Source organism: Canis lupus, chromosome 11 (assembly GCF_003254725.2).
Source record: "Canis lupus dingo isolate Sandy chromosome 11, ASM325472v2, whole genome shotgun sequence".
Classification (NCBI taxonomy): domain Eukaryota; kingdom Metazoa; phylum Chordata; class Mammalia; order Carnivora; family Canidae; genus Canis; species Canis lupus.
This window is the reverse complement of record NC_064253.1, coordinates 16,762,546-16,781,730: the sequence shown is the minus strand read 5'-3', so window position 1 is coordinate 16,781,730 and position 19,185 is coordinate 16,762,546. Positions and strand designations below refer to the sequence as shown.

General features: G+C 36.2%; 1 protein-coding gene across 2 annotated transcripts in view; it reads left to right on the top strand.

Annotated features, from left to right (window-relative positions):
• Nucleotides 1-19,185, top strand: part of FBN2 (fibrillin 2) — a 239,987-nt gene that overhangs the window by 53,275 nt on the left and 167,527 nt on the right. For both annotated transcript variants that reach the window (XM_025433409.3, XM_049116030.1), the window contains exon 6: nucleotides 14,285-14,482. In XM_025433409.3, coding sequence (XP_025289194.2) covers nucleotides 14,285-14,482 — 198 coding nt within the window. The remainder of the gene's footprint in view (nucleotides 1-14,284; nucleotides 14,483-19,185) is intronic.

The following is a 19,185-nucleotide window of genomic DNA, read 5'->3' as shown; positions in this document are numbered from 1 at the left end:
CGTATTTACAGTAGTGATATAATTGTACTCTATCTCCTTTTCTGTATACATGTCACTGTCTCTGCCTTGCTAGAGAAATCCTACACAGGAATGTAGGACCATGTGCTTTGCTTCCTTCACCAGTTATGCGTCATCAGATTTTAGGTCTTAGAAGAATAGTTGTGATCTTTGATGTATAGAAGAATCAAGCAGGAAACACACACACACACACACACACACACACACAACCCCTCTGAACTTTGATCATTTAAATATACTGAATTCTATTTGCTGTTCAGACAGTAGTTTGGCAACTGCTAAGAAAATTCAAATGCTACAATCATGTCACAAATTTCTAAAGTTCTCTCTGATATTTATGATGGTAGTGATGTCACTTGAAGGAAAGCCAGTTACACAAAAGATATCATTTTACTAAATCTATTTCAGGCAGCCATGTTTGAGGATACAAGAGACTCATCGCTGATAAAGTTAAATAAATGTTTGCCAATGTGTTTTTCATCCCACACTAGTTTTGAGGAATACTATTGAATAAAAATATCTTACAAGCAAATACATTTTGAATACTGCCTCCTATAGTCTCCTCTTGGCATTTTGTAATATACCTAAGTACATTAAAGGCTCCTGAAACTCCTATAGTTTCATACAATTACACACACACACACACACACACACACACACACACATTTTGTCTTTGTTCAACTCTAATATATTTGACCACAGAATCCCTCTTTGAAATAATACTTTTACTATTCCCTGGAACTGGTGTCTCATTGACCTCATTTTGGGAAATACTGAGTTAAACCAGACTTTTGGATCTCAGCTCAGCAAATTTGTCATGAAAAGTCCTTGACAGTCCAGATGCCGTTAATTATAAGCTTCTAATTACAATTTTGTGTTGAGTATTGCAGGAGAATAAGTCAGGAGGCACAAACTGTTACATCAGCCCATTTTGACTTGGGGCCCATTGCAGAAACATCCTGGACTTTATTTCCTCCTCTTTCAATCTTATAATCAGATCAAGTCATCTCAAAAGGTGTTCTGCATCTAAAAGTTATTCTTGGAAACAAATAAATTTAAAAAATACTTTAAAGTGCTCAGAATGCATTTATATGCATCATCTGGTATGAAATGGATACCTTTTGGGAAGTGAGCAGTAAAGCCCAGCACCCATATGACACTATAGATTATTTGGAAGTTTATTGAACAATAAAGTTTTCACATTCTATAGATATTGTGTCTGGCTTTGTGGACACTTAGCATTGTCTGTAATCTACCCCAGCATTGCAGTCTCTCCCAGTGTTAAGTGACGCTTGTTTGAAGTCCACCTACTTAGAAAACAGAAGCTAAGCTGCTATGATTTGAAGTCTATAGATTGAGCTGTGATGCCATGAACTGTCTGCTGAAACAGGATTCTAATAGGTGAGAAGTTTTTGCATAATAAACTAGTAGAAAGTATAAATCCAGGCAGATGTGCAGCCATGTGAAATATGGCAGCTTGCTTTGGAGGCATTTTAAACTGCCAGTGAAGCATTTAATAAGCTGAGCTTCATTTATTAGCTGAATAAAAGGGTTATGATCTTAAAACAAAGGAAAGAATAAATGATGCAGAAAAGGGCATTTAATGCAGTGCAGGCACCAATGATCAAACAAAGAAACTCCCATACATACACGATTATCCGTGTTCCTCGGAAGTAGCAGAATATGGTGATTAAGATATGGTTTCGGTGTCAGATATGTTTGTCATTCAAATTCTGGTTCTATTATACAACATCCATGTGACTTGAGGCAATTTTATTTAACCTATCTATGCCTACTGTCATCATCATATATAAAGGAAAGCTATTAATACCGACCAAATGAAATTATTGTTGGCGATAATTAAATGATGATATAATAACCTTAAATGATGGATATAATACACTGCACAAACCTCTTCAAAGAATGCTTGTCTCAATACCAGACACTTTCTCATTTCCCATTTCCCCATGGTACTGGGAGACTGCCACTCAAGCGAACATTGATAGAACTTTCTGGGATGGTGGAAATGTTCCTTGTGCTGCCAGTACAGTAGCCACTAACCACATGTGGCTCTCAAGCACTTGCCATGTGGCTAGTGTGATTAGGAACTGAATGTTTGTTTTATTTAATTTAAATTTAAGCTTTAAATTTAGAAAGCCACATGTGGCTAGTGGCTACTGTTTTGGACAGCACAGCTATAGATTACAGCAAACCACACTGGTGTGAAATTTTATAACTGCTAAAATTTCTCTCTCTAAAAGACTGACTTTCATGTCACAGATTCTACAGTTTAAAAGGTTGGTTGTGATCCTTTTAATAAAAGAATACATGCTGTTCTTTTCTGGTGAATGTAACCAACCATATTACCTAAAATCCATCTATGCAAAGAGGTGTGGCTCGTTTTAGAGTTTCAGACTGTGGAAGGGAAAATATTCAACAGAAACCCCAAATATTTGAATGTCACTAAAATAATGTGGATTAAGTATTTGATCATTTTAATAAATGTTCTGTGAAAAAAAAGAATATTACGTTCTGTGTTTATATGGTACAAAATTGCAAATCCATCTCCTAAGGCAAACTTTTTGATTGTGCTCCTCTTATTTTATATTTACCTGCTCTGTCACATTTGAAATGATCTCTTTTATACTTTCAAGCTCTTCCTGTATTTCTGGAAGTTTTAGCTCTTGGTATTTCATTTAAAGTTTTTAGTATATAAATCTGTCCTCTTAATGGATTATTATTTTAAACCTTACTAATATTCTGTTTTGACTCCATTAATGACTTTTGTTCTTGAATTCTACTCTGTCTGATATTGATTATTGCTGTTTCTACTTTATTTCATTTATGATTTTCCTGATTTTTCTTTGTTCCTCCTATTTTCTCCTTTTTATGTCATTTCATTTTGCTGTTTTTCTTATAGACAGAATAGAGCCAGATATTCTTATTTCAATAAATAATAAATGATCAAATTATTTGACTAGAAACTAAGCATATCCATATTTATTGTGATTTCAATATATATGGTTTATTCACACCATTTTATGGTATATGTCATTATATTTTGTGATTTTTCTCTTTAAATCTATTATTTTTAGTGCTAATCAATTATATTTTATGCTTCTCTTCCCACTGCCCTTCTTCCTTAATTAAGAATGCTGTTTTTCATCAAACTAATGATTACTTTCCTATCTTTGACTATTTTGTTGAAAACTATTCCTCTCTTAAAACTGTTGCACAGTGACACAATTAAAGAATACCTATTCCTCTTACCCTGAAACATTTTACATGTTTACATCGCCCAGTCCCCAGTCAAGATCTTAGGATAATCCATTTCCAAGTCCTCATTATAGCAATACCTTCTTCCCCCACCCTTCCAGTACTTGACATCATTTCAGGCTTTTATTAAGTTTTGTCTTATCATATGACTTTTATTTGAAGAATTCTTTCTCATAAATTACAAATTAATAACCTGTAGATGTTGTTTCATGGCATTTTAACTCCTCATACCACATAGGATAAAACTAATGCCAGGCTATTTCGTTGTCTTTGTCGGTAGCTGGTTATTTTTTTCCTCTCTGGAAATGGAGAGATAGTTTTTCCTTTTAATCTAAGAGGTTCAGAAATTTAGAGATTTCATGAGGCTCTTTGGAGTATGTCTTTTTTTTTTTTTTCATTATTCTTATGTTTGACACCATGAGCCATTTTAACTAGAAGGTGAAAACTTTATCGAAGCTTAGGAAATTTTTTCCTATTGTTTCTTTATTCCCTATTTGTTTTTTATTTTATTTTGGAATTTGTACTATTCACATTCTGATTCCTAGTCTCTTTGAGGTCTAATTTTTCACTTAGGATATTAATTTTTTAGAAATTTTGCTGTGTTATGAGCTATTTCTTCCATCTGATCTTCTGGACAGCTAATTTAGCTTGAAGCAGTGAATATTTCTTTCTCTATTCTGTTGAGTCTGAATATTGAAAGGGTTTACTTTCCTGAACCAAAGAAAGACTTTAGTCTTTTCATTTGTATTGCTATATCCATAAAACAAGTTCCCACAGTACCCATATCAGTCAGGCCTCATGGGCTTCTCAGCAATTACACGCTTGCTGGTTGTGTAAGATATGTTCATTTTTATTTTACTGCGCTGGTATAGTAGTTCTGCGACCTTTCTGCTGAAATGTCACAGTTGTCTCCCTTTGTTCTTGAGTTTCTCCTGGTGCTTATTTATGAGGAACAGGTATTAACCTCCAGCCAGAGAGACAGGAATGACCTGCTTTGTGAGTGTAGGACACCACCCATGCAGGACCATTAGTGCCAGCAGGATCTGTTGACCATCTGCTCTTGTTCATGCAGCAAGTCCTAGAGGCAGGGCCTCCTTATTGCAAGTCACATGGACCTACTGACACATGCTACCCATGTCCCCTTAGAAGGCCATATGATCAATGGTCTTCCTTGCTCTTTAGCGTTTCTCTAAAACTCCTGAATAATTAAAACCCCAGTAATGAATCACATGGCATCCACTCTTTCCTCAGGAGAAATCCCAGCCTTTCCAGCTAGATTTCATACTAGAAGTTGTTTGTCAGGACAGAATCATAAAGCAGGCAGTACATCTTACTTCCTGGGACAAGTGTGATTTACTAGGTTTGATTGAGTATCATGCATATGGCTGCTTAAATTGCTCAGGAAGAATTGATGTAAGCAAAAAATGCAGTAAGAAAATATTACACTGAATCCATATTACTGGGGGTGCCTGGGTGGCTCAGTGGTTGAGCATCTGCCTTTGGCTCATGTCATGCTTCTCCCTCTGCCTATGTCTCTGCCTCTCTCTCTGTCTCTCATGAATGAATGAATGAATAAATAAAATATTTTTTAAAATCCATATTACTATAGAAAGGCTGTCAGCAAATTGTGTCTAACATTGTATTCACTGCCACTACAATGGAGTCTGGTGACTGTGACTTCATTGTGTTTGAATCAGAATAGATCTGGTTCTGACACTGGTTTACATTGATTTTGTATCTGACTTTATTGATAATGGATAAATGTTTTCTGAGCACATACCACTTTCTCCTGAAATTATTCATGCCTAATTGATTATACTGTATGTTTTTCTTAGACATCATAAAATTTGGTACTTTGTGGGTTTGACTTGCCCATGATGCATCTTTTGTGTTAACCATTTATATTGTTGGCCCCCTAGTTATTCTTGACAAATTATTTTTGTCTCTAAGTTTCTTCTTCAAAAGTGACAATATCCTCTGCTTAAATAATCTTTTTAGTTTTTCATCTTTGGCATTTTTTGTTATGTGTATGTGTATAGTAAGTTAATTGGTTGTGCTCTTGGGAGAGTGCGCTTTCAGTTCATAGGCCATGAATTTTAGGACCACATCTTTGATGGCCTTCATCCTCATGAAACGTGACATCAAAGATAGCAATTTTGTTTGCATCATTGGCCAGCATCTAATTATCTTTTCTGCCTCTTCATTCTTCCAGAACTCTTTGATGTCAGTGTTAGTCTTATGCTTTGAAAGACTGTGGGGAATGGTGAAAAGAGTCCTTATTTACTGAGTGCATGTTTCCACTGAGATTTTAAATAATGATACTGCGTTAGAAACAAAATGCAGTTCAGTGGTGGTCATTAAAATAATCACTCATTTATCAAGCATTAAAGACTTAAAGCAAGTCTTTAATGCTTCTCTCAGCATAGAGAGAATTTCTCCCAAATTGAACATGGTTAGGAGATTCATCTTTGGGAGAAACCAGAAGCAAAGAGAGATTAGGCTTGCAGAATTTGGGAGAATTGGGAGATCATACCTGAGGGTGGCAGGAAGCACTTGGGGGATTGTGACAATATTCATTAAAATGGTGAAGGGCTTTGGTCTGTTAGAAGGCAAAGCTACCAGAAGCCAAGGGTGCAGTGATCCGTGTATCAGGTTTAATGAACACTGTGTGAATGGTGCAGGGCTTTGGAGGGAGGGGGTCTTTCAGTTTAGTCTCTGTTTCACTGTTTCTAGCTCTTTCATTCTCCATGTGGAACTTTATCTCTGACTTTTAATTTTTCCTTGGTAAAAATTTGCAAAAATACTTTGTAGCACTTCAGAATAAAAAGAGATAATTTATAGAAATGGGTTTTACAATATAAAGTGCCTGCCACAGAGTTAATTTTCTTCTATTCATTGCCAAAAAATAGGAACAATGAATTCAGAATTCAACGATGAGATACCATATTTCTCCCATTACGTAAATAAAATTAATTCAGTTGCCTCTACTCAGCTGGAGAGAGTGTAAGGATCAGCCTCTCTTTAGAGAGTAATTTTGAGTATGTTTGAATATTTTTCTAACTGGAACTTGACCCAGCATTTTTAGTGCTAGGAATTTACCTTAAGTAGAGCTCAAGTATGTAGTCAATAAATGTGTTCAAGAATACCCATGTAGCAGGGACGCCTGGATGGCTCAATTGGTTAAGCATCTGCTTTCAGCTCAGATTATGATCCTGGGGTCCTGGGATGGAGCCCTGTGTCTGACTCCCTGCTCAGCAAGGAGTCTGCTTCTCCCCCTTCCTCTGCTTGTGCTCTCTCTCTCTCCTTCTCACTCTCCTGTCAAATAAATAAATAAAATCTTAAAAAAAAATGCCTATTCAGTGTTCTGTTCACTTTAATCAATTGTGACAATGTGAATTTCCATCACAAGGCAAGTGGTCAGTGTTGCAAAGGGGCATCTCAGGGCCCTCAGTGGTGGCTGCATATCTGAAAAAGACTCAAAGTTTATTTTGGTCTTAAAAATTCAGATTTACTTTACTTAAATATACTTTCAAAACCCTGATTACTCCTTGAGCTTTTTAAGAAGTTCAGTGGCATTAGGATCTTCACCTTCTTGTGCAACCACCACCACTGTCCATTGAATTCTTTTCATCTTGCAGATTCATTCTTTCATTCTTTTGCATCTTTTAAACTTAAGTTGCCTATTCCCCCCTCCTCCCTAGCCCTGAACAACCACCATTCTACTTTCTGTCACTATAAATTTGATTACTCTAGATAACTCATATCTGCAAAATATCTAAAATATTTTTCCTTTTGTAACTGGCTAATTTCACTCGGAATAATGTCCTCAGGGTTCATCTGTGTTGTAGAATGTGTCAAATTTCATATGTTTTTAGGTGTGAATAGTACTTTATTGTATATTTTGTTTGTTCATTCAAGTGTCAATGGACACTTGGGTTGTATCCACCTCTTGGGTATTTGAATAATACTGCTATGAACCTGGATGTATAGATATTTCTTCAAGTTTCTGCTTTCAATTCCTTAGGGTATATTCCTTGAACTTTTAAATCCAATTTATAAATATCTATAATCTGTTAATAAATCAAGTAGATTTTAGTAGTCATTGTAAGAGGCCTTTAAATCATATTTGGTTCCAATTTAATACTTAGTTAATGAAACACCTCCATATCTTTTAAACTGCTTTTTTATATTAAATGCACATAACTTGTAAGTACTTCAGTTGTGTGACTTAAAAACCTTTGTAAGTACTCAAATAACTCTTATGAAGCTAACTTAAAAATAAATATATAAATAAACTTCTAAATCTAAGTTTATAAGTTCATTTAAATGGTCCAATTCTGTATATAAGCATAGTGACATTTTAAGTGTAAAGAACCATCATTCTAAATGAGTCACTTAATTACTTATTTTAAATTGTGGTTACAAAGTAGTCTGATAGAACTAGGCAAAAGCTGTTAAACATTACAGGTATATAAATTTTGCACAAATTTCTTAAAGCAACAATATTAATTTAATGGCTTTGATTCTTTTAAACATTTCTGTACTTAAGTCTAAAATTTTCTGAGGTTGACAGATGCTTTTCCATCAAGAAAGATAATTACCATCGCAGTTATTTGAGTTTATTTAACTCTGAGTATTTGGTCAGCATGGAGTCTGGATCTGCTGACTTTCAGGGCAGATTTTATTGAAACTAAGGAAACTGTTGTACCATCCATATAAGTTTTGGGATTACCTTCTCTGCATACTGCAGTTATATCTGTGATAAAAGATTTTAGCTAGCACATCAAGTAGGTTCTCATTTAAAATCATAAGATCCACTAAAAAATGCTATTTATAATTGTTATGTCAGAAACTCCATTACTGAAAAGAGTTGACCCCATGGCCAGGATCATTTGTCCAGTTATGTACAGTGTACACTTAGTTTCACTCATGTCTGCAACTCCCACACGGTGTGATCCCTTGACTACATGTTGAGTTGCTTTGGTTATTGAGGATGGATATGCCTTTTTCCCTAACTCCAAATATTGTGCCACTTGATGGGAAATTCCACATATTTTTCTGTACTTTTCTAGGACTAGGCAAGTTTTCATAAACTAATGGAGTGGATGGAATTCCGGACATCTTATGGCATTGTAGGACTAGCAGTTATAGTAGAAAGGTTTCTGAGAGTGCCATCCCTTCCACAACTCCAGGGGATGACATTTACATTGCAGTAGGTGTGAGTATCTTCTCTAAATTATGCAGTGTGTGGTCTGCTCCATTCTCCTGGCAGTTAAGTGAATGGTACTCTAGCCACACAGGCAGCTGCTGTATTGCTGGCACTGGGACTATTTTCCCTTCTCATGTGAAGCCTCCTGGAGACACCTAGTTCATTGATCTTACTGCTTTCTCCTGTTTCTTAATTTATAATTCCTCCTTTTTCTCATTTCCTGTTCATCCAGCATAGATTCCATAGTCTGTAATTTAGAATATGTATAACAATACTCTGAACTCCCTTGCCATTCTTTTTTCTTTTTCACATCTAATAGATAAAACTCTAACCCTAATGAACCCAGCCTCTGAGTGAGCCTCTCAGTTGCCTCAGAATGCTGGGAAAAGTCCACAGACAGGTGGATTGGTCTCACTACCAGTCCATTCTGTTCATCTGCTGTAGAGAAGCCTTTGATGTCACCTGGGAGTCCACTGGGTTTTCATGTCAGCTCTCTCTCCTCGGATCTGCAGTGCCATCTCAGCCCCAAATATCTGACTCCCCAGCTGACCCCCACCTCCTGTTTCAAAAAGAAAATAGAAGGTGTGGGAAAGGACACTGCTCACTGTCTATAAATACTCCTGCATCTCTATGCTTTTCTTTCTTGGGCTATAAGATAAATGCTTTTATTTTCCTTTCTAAAGACAACTCCTTAACATATCCTGGTTTCACTCTCAGGCGGACTCCTCAGGGATCTTACAGTATAAATTATTATTATTATTGGCCATTATAAGCCCTTCCTTTCAGCTGGGCCATTTCTGTTGGCTTTTCGAAATATGTGTGTCTTCCATAAAACAAAGCAAAACACTTAAAATAAAAAATAAACAAAATAATAAATGAGAGTAATAAGAAATTTCTCTCCTTCAATCCTAAATTCTCGGGATCCCTGGGTGGCGCAGCGGTTTGGCGCCTGCCTTTGGCGCAGGGCGCGATCCTGGAGACCCGGGATCGAATCCCACGTCGGGCTCCCGGTGCATGGAGCCTGCTTCTCCCTCTGCCTGTGTCTCTGCCTCTCTCTCTCTCTCTCTCTGTGACTATCATAAATAAATTAAAAAAAAAATCCTAAATTCTCTACCGGACAGACCTGTTTCTGTCTTTACCTTCTGGAAACCTCTCCAGAGATTATCAGCTTGTTTGTACAACAATAATGCTCAGTTTGGTTATCTAGCACTGTTAGCATCTTAAGAGGATTTGTGAAATTATATAAAAATTTCCAAGTACATTCAGTTGTATTTACTTAAAGTAGAATGATAACATAGGCTATAATAAAAAAGATAGAAAATATTAGCAAGGATGTGGAGGAATTGGAACCCTCATTCATTGCTGATAGGAATATAAAATGGTGAAGCTACTTTGGAAAAACCTTTTGTTGGTTTCTTAAAAGGTTAAACATTAATTCCCCAGTTCAACCCAGCAAATGGCCACTAATCGGTTAGCAGAGGTGGTGTATCCCTATGGTGGAATGCTATTCAGCAGTAAAAGGGATTGAAATAGTGACACATACTATAGCACGGATGTTCCTCAAGAACATCTTGCTAAGTCAAAGAAGCCAGATGGAGAAGACCGCCAATTACATGATTCCATTTATGTGTATTGTCCAGAAAAGCCAAATTTATAGTGACAGAAAGATTAGTGGTTGACAGGCTAGAAACGGGCACGAGGGTTTGTTCTTGTGGGGGTTGGGGGATACAAATGTTATAAAATTGGATTGTGGTGATGGCTGTACATAAAAATTATTGAATTGTACAATGAAGACAGGTGAATATATATTTTTTAATTTTTTAAAAAAAGATTTTATTTATTCATGAGACACACACACACACAGAGAGAGAGAGAGAGAGAGGCAGAGACACAGGCAGAGAGAGAAGCAGGCTCCATGTGGGGAGGCCGATGTGGGACTTGATCCTGGGATTCCAGGATCACACCCTGGGCTGAAGGCAGGCGCTTAACTGCTGAGCCACCATGTGTCCCAACAGGTGAATATATGTTATATATCATAATGAAGTTGTTTGAAAAACAGCAGCAAGGAGCCAGTTTTTGATGAGTTTTCTCATTGCATCACCTGCTCAATGTGAATAAAAGTGGAACTGTAAAAAACAAGATGCTATATTGCATCACTATGTTTGTATCTTTGGGTAAATATCTAGTAGTGTAATTGCTGGGCTGCAGGGTAGTTCTATTTTTCACTTTTTGAGGAACCTCCATACCAGTTTCCAGAGTGGCTGCACCAACTTACATTCCTACCAGCAGTGTACGAGGGGTCTCCTTCCTCTGCATGCTGCCCAACACCTGTTGTTTCCTGACTTGTTCGTTTTAGCCATTCTGACTTACCATTTGCAAGGACCTGGTTGGAACTAGGTGGTATTATACTAAGCAAAATAAGTCAGTCAGAGAAAGACCATTAATATATGATTTCCACTCAAAAATGGAATTTAAGAAACAAAACACAGAGGATCATAGGGGAAAGGAGAGAAAAATAAAACAAGACAAAATCAGAGAGGGAAGCAAACCATAAGAGACTCTTTATTGTAAGAAACAAACTGAGGGTTGCTGGAGGGGAAGGAGGTGAGGGACTAGGGTAACTGGGCGTTGGGCATTAAGGAGACCACTGATGTAAGGAGCACTGGGTGTTACATGCAACTAAAGAATCACTGAACTCTACCTCTGAAATTATTTAAAAACTGCTATATTGCACTTCCATATTAGAAAATCAAAATAAAAGTATTTGTGTTTCACAGGCTAGTTTTTAACATTTTATTGGCCATGTAGTCACTTAGTAATGAGGAAATTACTTGTTTCCAACCCACTGGTTCCATCATACCCAAGAGATAAGCAGTTATTTTCTTTTATATTTTGCTGACATGCTGTGAGGATGTCCTTGACTACAAATGGGTTGTGTGGTATATGATAATATTTTACCCACGCTGAAATCTTGATGACAAGAATGCATGGTCAATAACATTAAATTATTTTAGGGCTCTTTGACCATAATTAAAATGCTAGCCAAGTTTGGGACAGGATGTTTTAATCTTACCAAAATATTTAAATCTCCTTTCACTGATTTGTTCATATTTTATAAGTTAGTAATTCTTGAATAAGTAGGTGACACCATAGTGTTTTTTTAAAGATTTTATTTATTTATTCATGAATACACAGAGAGGCAGAGACACGGGCAGAGGGGAAGCAAGCTCCATGCAGGGAGCCCAATGTGGGACTGGATCCCGGGACTCCAGGATTGCGCCCTGGGTCAAAGGCAGGCACCAAACCGCTGAGCCACCCAGGGATTCCTGTGACACCATAGTTTTACATTTAAACTCATCAGTTGTGCACCAGGAGGCAAAATATAATGATAAAAGAAAATAGATTGAGCACAGTCTGTAAGGAGGCAAGTACTGTGCAGGCAAGAGAAATAGGAATGGTAAACTCTTTCCCCAGGAGGGGAAGTCTGGGGTTGGCTTAATTAGAGCCTTCAACATGGAAAGATCATTTCAGAGGACAAAACAGCTATCCTTGCCCAGATATTCTTCTCCAAAGATACCAGCCTGAGAAGACATAATTTTAGGAAGGTGTTGTAGTTAGCAGAAGGAATGAATATCCTGAGAAGTTGGTTTACTTATGAGAGAGGGTATGGAATCCTAAAAGTGTGCAGACTGGGAACATAGCTGTGTATGCAAGAATTATAGATCAATAAAGGTTTTATTTTTTTGTGTGTGAAAAACAGACTTTTCCCACTTGTTTAGAACTTGATTTAATTTATTGTGAGTCTAATATTTATCTAAAATAGCAAAAAAAATGATTGTGTAAAGAACAATAAATAGGTTTAAAAAATTTACAACCTGGCAATTTGTGCTGTGGGACGCATCCTTGTTTATAAGGTTAACATATCTACACGTATACTGCAAAGATTGTCTTTTTCAGAAACATGATTTGCAGCCAGCACATCTGTTGTTCTTATGTAAGGGATTAAAACGAGCTATTTTTGTTGAAGTTCAGCTGCAGAGTAACAGAATGTTACACCAGCTTGCTAAAAATGTTACCTATTTTATATTTTTTTCTTTATGTTACACTTCAAAAATATTCTTTTCCTTTATATGGGAAAGCCTTACTCTTTGTTTAAAAACAGAATGAAAGTTTTATGTGGTTTGAAGTTGTGTTTTTGTTACATGATAGCATTTAGATGATATCAAAGTTTTTCTAGCTTAGCTTTTTGAATGTTAAATCATATCCAAGTTTGCTTTTTCCCAGTGCATTTTTCATAAAAATCTTACCAATGTTATTGACTCTTTTTTCTTTGAATGTGAGATTGTTTTGTTCTTGGAAATCTGAAATAAACTTATTCTGGCTTTCCCCTTCAAATGGAATTATGTCATTTGCATGAGGGCTTATCAGGAAATCCTGACTATCATTTTACATTCCCAAGAGTTAATAAGCTGTATTCATACAGGCTCTGCGAAAGGGGGAACAAACCCTTTCTGCATATTTCTGTTATAATTTTAAAACAAATGTGGATTGTTTCATTAGTCTTCACGAAACTAACCTTTCTCTAATTTCCTGTGTCTCTCAAAACAGCAACAGCCGCATTGAAATTAAACACTGTTTGGTTAATGATTCAGTTCTGCTTAAAAGAGTAAATACTGATCATCTAAAAGGTTCACTGAAGTAGATTATAGGAGAAAAAGAGCTAGAGTCAGAATGCCAGCTTTCAGGTTGCCTGGAGTCTAGATAAATTCTCCTTAATCTTGAAGGTGTATAAATCTCCTGAATAATTTGTTAAAATGTAGATTCTAGTTTATTGAGTCTAGGGTGGGGCCCAAGTGTGCATGGTTAACCACCTCCCAGGTGATGCATATATTGCTGGTCCATGAGCAACATTTTGAGAATGCAACAGTCCCAAAAGATCATCTTTCATATTCATAGAAGTCTGCCAGTTTAGCATTTGCTGATGTTTTCCTCCTCATCATAACAGAGCTGTACAATGGTACAGTCCTCTTTTAGAGTACAGAGATTGTACGATAGTAACTTAGAAAGAATTCATGACAATAGGCTTTATTGCACAGTCTTCCTAGCTGAACTACACATAGAACTAAACAGACTTACACGGATACAAAAATCAAACTGTTAGAACTTAGTGTTTACAGACCTACTAGACTGCTCAAATATTGGTTCTCTTTGATTTTTCTGATCTTGTGTCCACTCAGTCAGGAAAGAAAATCTTTGCTAGGTAAAGAGGAGTCCTGAAAGCAGGTGCCACCAGTGTGCAGGTGAGGAATGTAAGTGGAGACTGCTGAGATAAGGGGTACTAGGGCTTGGTAGCATGGAGAAGGACACACTTCCCTTCCCCACTGCCATGTAGAATGGCAGATCTAGCATGGCCAGATCTTCCAACTTTTCAAGAAAAGCCAGAAATAGAAATTTCATGTGAAATTTCCCAATTTAAAAATGTTGGCTACTAATTTAAATTCTTTCAGAACATTATTCAGGCCAAGAAAACACATCTGTGTCCCAGACACAGTCCTTGAGCCACCCGTTTACAGTGTCTAGTGTAAAATACATTGAAGTCTCCTAATGCACTCCTCATGATTGAAAAATTAGGAATTTTCAAAATGAAGCTTTCCAGCCTTTTGTCTTTAGACACTTGAGTCAGAAGAAATAGCCTCTGTTTTATGTATTTGGAGCTACTGGTATAAGATTGGTGTATCGTCAGTCATAAAACCTGTCTTTCCATCTTCTTTCACATTCCAGATTACAGGACAGGCCCTTGTTTCACTCAGGTCAACAACCAGATGTGCCAGGGGCAGCTGACAGGCATTGTCTGCACTAAGACCCTGTGCTGTGCCACCATTGGACGGGCCTGGGGCCACCCCTGTGAGATGTGTCCTGCCCAGCCTCAGCCCTGCCGAAGGGGCTTTATCCCCAACATCCGCACTGGAGCTTGCCAAGGTGAGTTTGCCATCTGCCTGTGTGCACAGACTCACCATGTGTGGGTCTCCTTTCACTGAACTCAGAGGATCTGCCATGAATACCTACTACCATTCAAACTCCTACCATTTCTAAGAGGGACCTCATTAGCAAGCCTCACTAGAGACGACCTTGTTATTAGCCACCTAATGAACATTTATTTTTCAGGTCTTGACATAAATGGGGAAGGGAGGAAATACTATGAACACTGAGGAAAATTTTTTTAAAATTGATTAAAATATCTCATATAATCTGAGGAGACACCACTCCCAGATCTTCCTCCGGGAGGCACTACATGCTCCTTACCACAACCCCTCAAACTATGTAAGTGGAAATATTCAGGAGAAAGTTTTTCTCTTTCTTATATTCTTATTCAAGATATGAGATCTGGGCTCGGGTAGGAGGAAGAAGAGAACTGTCCGGCATTGTTATTAATAGTATCTGTAGAGGGAAAGTGTAAACTCTGTCCTTGAATGAGGTTATTGAAGAGTTTATATCTAGTTGCTTGCAATCTGATCTCCCTGCAATCTTCCCAACCACATCCTGGTGTATATTTTATGTATCAGGGCTAGACTGGGGCCCTAGGTTGCTACAGTAGTAGATTCCACCCCAAGTAGTCAAAAATTGTTATTTTTATTAATTTGCAGCCGTTACTGGGTAATTATTTTAATTAATTTGCAGCCACCACAATTCTTACCCTTTTTTTGGCTACTTCTCTGATATCATATGTATATTAAACCCATTTTTAGAGTTTGGAAATAGCTCTGTAATGAGTTCTCTCATGGCACTAGGATCACAGGAAAATGAGAAACGACTTTTGTATTATTCAGAGAAATGATATTATTCATATATGAGACATGAGGAGTTGGGTTTATTTGTTATTATAAAATCATTTACAAAGTTAGATTCCTGAGGTCTTTCATACTGATGTTAGTGACCAGTATCACACCCATAAATGGCATATTGCAGAATTCCAGTCCAGTGTCCTAAAAACCCAAATGAGAATTATATGTGGAAAGGCTGCATATAGCTTCAGTTCACTGAATAATAATCATTTAGGTACACTACATAATTTGGTAAACATTATCTCTGAAAGTAGCCTCTAAAGATTTTTGTTAGTTTTATAGTTTTGTAAAAGTTAATAATGTCAAAAATTGGTCTCTATCAAAACTCTTCAAATCAGAACTGTAGGGATGTCCAAGGGATGAACAACATGTCAGCTATGGACTTTGAATGGTTTCGTGTTTTGTCTGTTGGCTTATTATCTGTCACAGGTCAGACCTAATATGGAAACCATGTAAATGTCATTTTTAATTTGCTGTTTTCTGTGGGTAATAAAATCCTATATCTTTGATATGACTGCTGGTCTGATTTTATAGTTTCTGATGAAGTAATTTTTATAGAAGATATACCATATAGTATATAGTATTCACCATACTCCATAGCTTTCCTAGATTAGATATAGATTTCCATAAAATTTATATAATTTACATAGATTCCTATTAGATATAAAATACTATATAGATCTACTAGACTAATATGACTGGATTTACTAAGGTAATGCTTTCTGTTTATTCTATAGCACATATCACTTTCTGATATACTTGGTCTGGTCATTTATTGTCTTTATTGATTTTACTTTCCCACCAGCAAGAGTGCAAGAATCCATTAGGTCATAAATCTGTTTTATTCACTAACGTCTCTGAGGCATCTGGAAGACTGCCTAACATGTGGTAGATACTCAGTAACTATCTTTTGAATTAATAAATGGGATTAAGATTAATATCCTTCCAAAAACCACTATTTTGTAAAAATAGTCCAGTTTGAGAAAAGCTCTTAACTTCAACCAAAACATCCCAATTACTGACTGTCCTCATCTTCTACATCAGCACTTAGGCTTATTTTTTTTTACCTTTATGTTTTGTCAGAGAGGCCTAGTTTTTCTGAACAAAGTTATTAAATGTAGGATCTGATCTCAAATTTCCCAAATACCCTTCAGGATTTAGTAATGTCTGAAGGCTTATTTATTTGATTTTGTTTATGCAGTGAAGATAAGTTTTCAGTTCCATTTGCCTAAAAATATAATGGATAAATACAGCAATAGGAGCAAAATGAAACTTGCCACATGGTTAAACTATCTGGAAAAGTAAGTTAAAAAAGTTCTGCTTTATTTCAAAATCATGGCATAGAAGCCTCGCAATTAAATACTAATCCTCAGTTCAGGCTATTTTAAGACTGCATCTTAATGTGATTTCATTTCCCTTTAAATTCCTAGACTATTTCCCAAATACTCTGCCAAGTTGATTTGGAAGATACATGGCATGAAAAAAAAAACAACAACGATAAAACATGATACATACATGTCATACTTTTTAAAGTAATAGTAATCTATTTGATAGTATAATTGAAAATTTTTGTAGAGTTAAAAATAAATTTCAGATGTATAGAAGATGACTGCAAATAGCTTAATATTGGTTCTAAAACCTGGTTCGTGTTAGCCAAGAAAGGACATTTCTGCAGTTCTAAACATACTGTTATTCTGTAGTTGATTCAATTAATGAATTACCTTATCTGTGGCTTCAGAGGATGTGAAATATGATCTTGTAATAAACAGAATAACTGTTTATATATAGATTTCCATAAAATTTATACAGATTCCCATTAAAGAGAAAGTACTGTATAGATCTACTAGATTAACACTGAGTATATTTACTGAGGTAATACTTTTTGTTTATAGCACATATCACTGTCTGATATACTTGCTTATTTATTGTCTTTATTGCTTTTACTTTCCTCTAGTGAGAGCATAAGATTCATTAGGTCATGAATCTGTTTTTATGATGATGCTTAAGTGGATACTTACATGAAAATTAAGATGATGCTTAAAACAAATAAAGCTGTGAAGACACCAGTACATTTTTTTTCTTTGTTGCCATGGCATCTTTCTGGACTTAGGGGATCACTGTCAAGAGAGATGCATATTCCTAGGGTCCTGGCTGCTCAGTTAGGACGATTCATGACTTCTTGCCTATTGAGAGCCATTTCCTTTCTCTCCCCATGTGGCCAGGGCTAACTCACATTTAGTTTTGTACTTTCTTCATTTTGTTAATATCCAGAGTTAACTACTACAGGCCTTAATTGAAGCTGTCATAAAATGAGTGAATTAAAAGTTTAAAAAGTGGCATTAAGCCCTTTTTGAAGAATATATACAAACTTTAAATATGTCACAAGCTGCTATATGGGTCTGTTGTATTATTTTCTTATAGTTTCTTACTCTTTTAATCTGTACAGGCTTCATGAATCTAATTAAAAAGGTATTTAATGTTAGTACTTTGAGTCTTTTAGATTTTCAAATGAACAGGGTACATCTAAAATATTTAAAAATATGTTAAAATTTGCAGTTACTAATTTGTTATTTGATTTTTAGGAGTCTTTTAAACTATTCCAACCATTTCCCAAACTGAAAAGATAGCAGAAGAAATTTGCTCATTAAATTGCGTCTTTTGCTTTATCCTGGTCAATAGTAATAGACTGACGTTGAGCCTCCCCTCTATTCCACGCAATATGAGAGGCACAGGAAATCAGACCTCTGTGACAGAGTCAGGATATAGCTAGGACACAGGGCAAGAAGCAGTGCAGACCCTAAATCAGTCCCTGCCAAACCAATACTGGTGTGTATTCTTTTCAAATGATTACAGTGTTCAGAAATATCTAACTCATTTACTCAGGTCGCACATGAAAAATGTAGAGAAGTTGAACCTCACCTGAACCCAAGCAGGCATGGGTCATCCCTTCAGTGGTAGACTAGAAGGAAGATGCCTTCAGTACAAACTTATTTCCATGCCTTCTATATAGCTCCAAAATGGAAAGGCGATTTGGTTCATTGGATTAGTATAAATTATTAAAGACATTTATCGGGGCTGTCGACATTGATCTAATTAACTAGATCGTTATAAAGTTTAACTTCTATTATTTATGCATGGAGAAAAGGCCATCCCTATACAATCCAAAAAATTTACTTAAAACATAATTAATTGTAGAAATTTACTCTCTCTTTTAAATAACATGTGGGTGATACATGAGTGTGTTGTGTATTATATCTTAATGAAAGATGTTACTTGAAAGACACCTTATGGACAGTGAAACTTCAATGAGGTAAGCAGTAGGGATATTCCTATATACTTTTACACTTAACTTTACAAACATACATCTTAATGAAAGAAGATGTTATTTGGACAACAGTTTATACACAATGTGGTTTTAGTGCGATAGGTATTGCAGCTATTCCCATATGCTTCTACACATGCTTGTAAATGCTTATATCTTCTTAATCAAGAAGATGTTGCTTGAAAGACCGATTATACATAGTGCAGTTTCATTGTTTTAAGAGCAAGCCCATTCCGATACACTTTATTTTTTTTAAGTTTCTACTTAAATTCCAGTTAGTTAGCACACAGTGTAATATTATTAGTTTCAGTTGTGATTTATTCCATACAGCACCCCGTGCTCATCACAACTCTTAAAGATAGCAGAATATTCTCCTTCTTGTAACTGAAGAAAAACCAATAATAAATAATAGAAAACAAGATACTCTGAAATAAAAGTCTACTACCCCCAGTTGAAAGCAGTAATGAACACCTGCAACTGTTGCAAAATCATTGGAACAGAGTGAGTCTTCTGAGTAT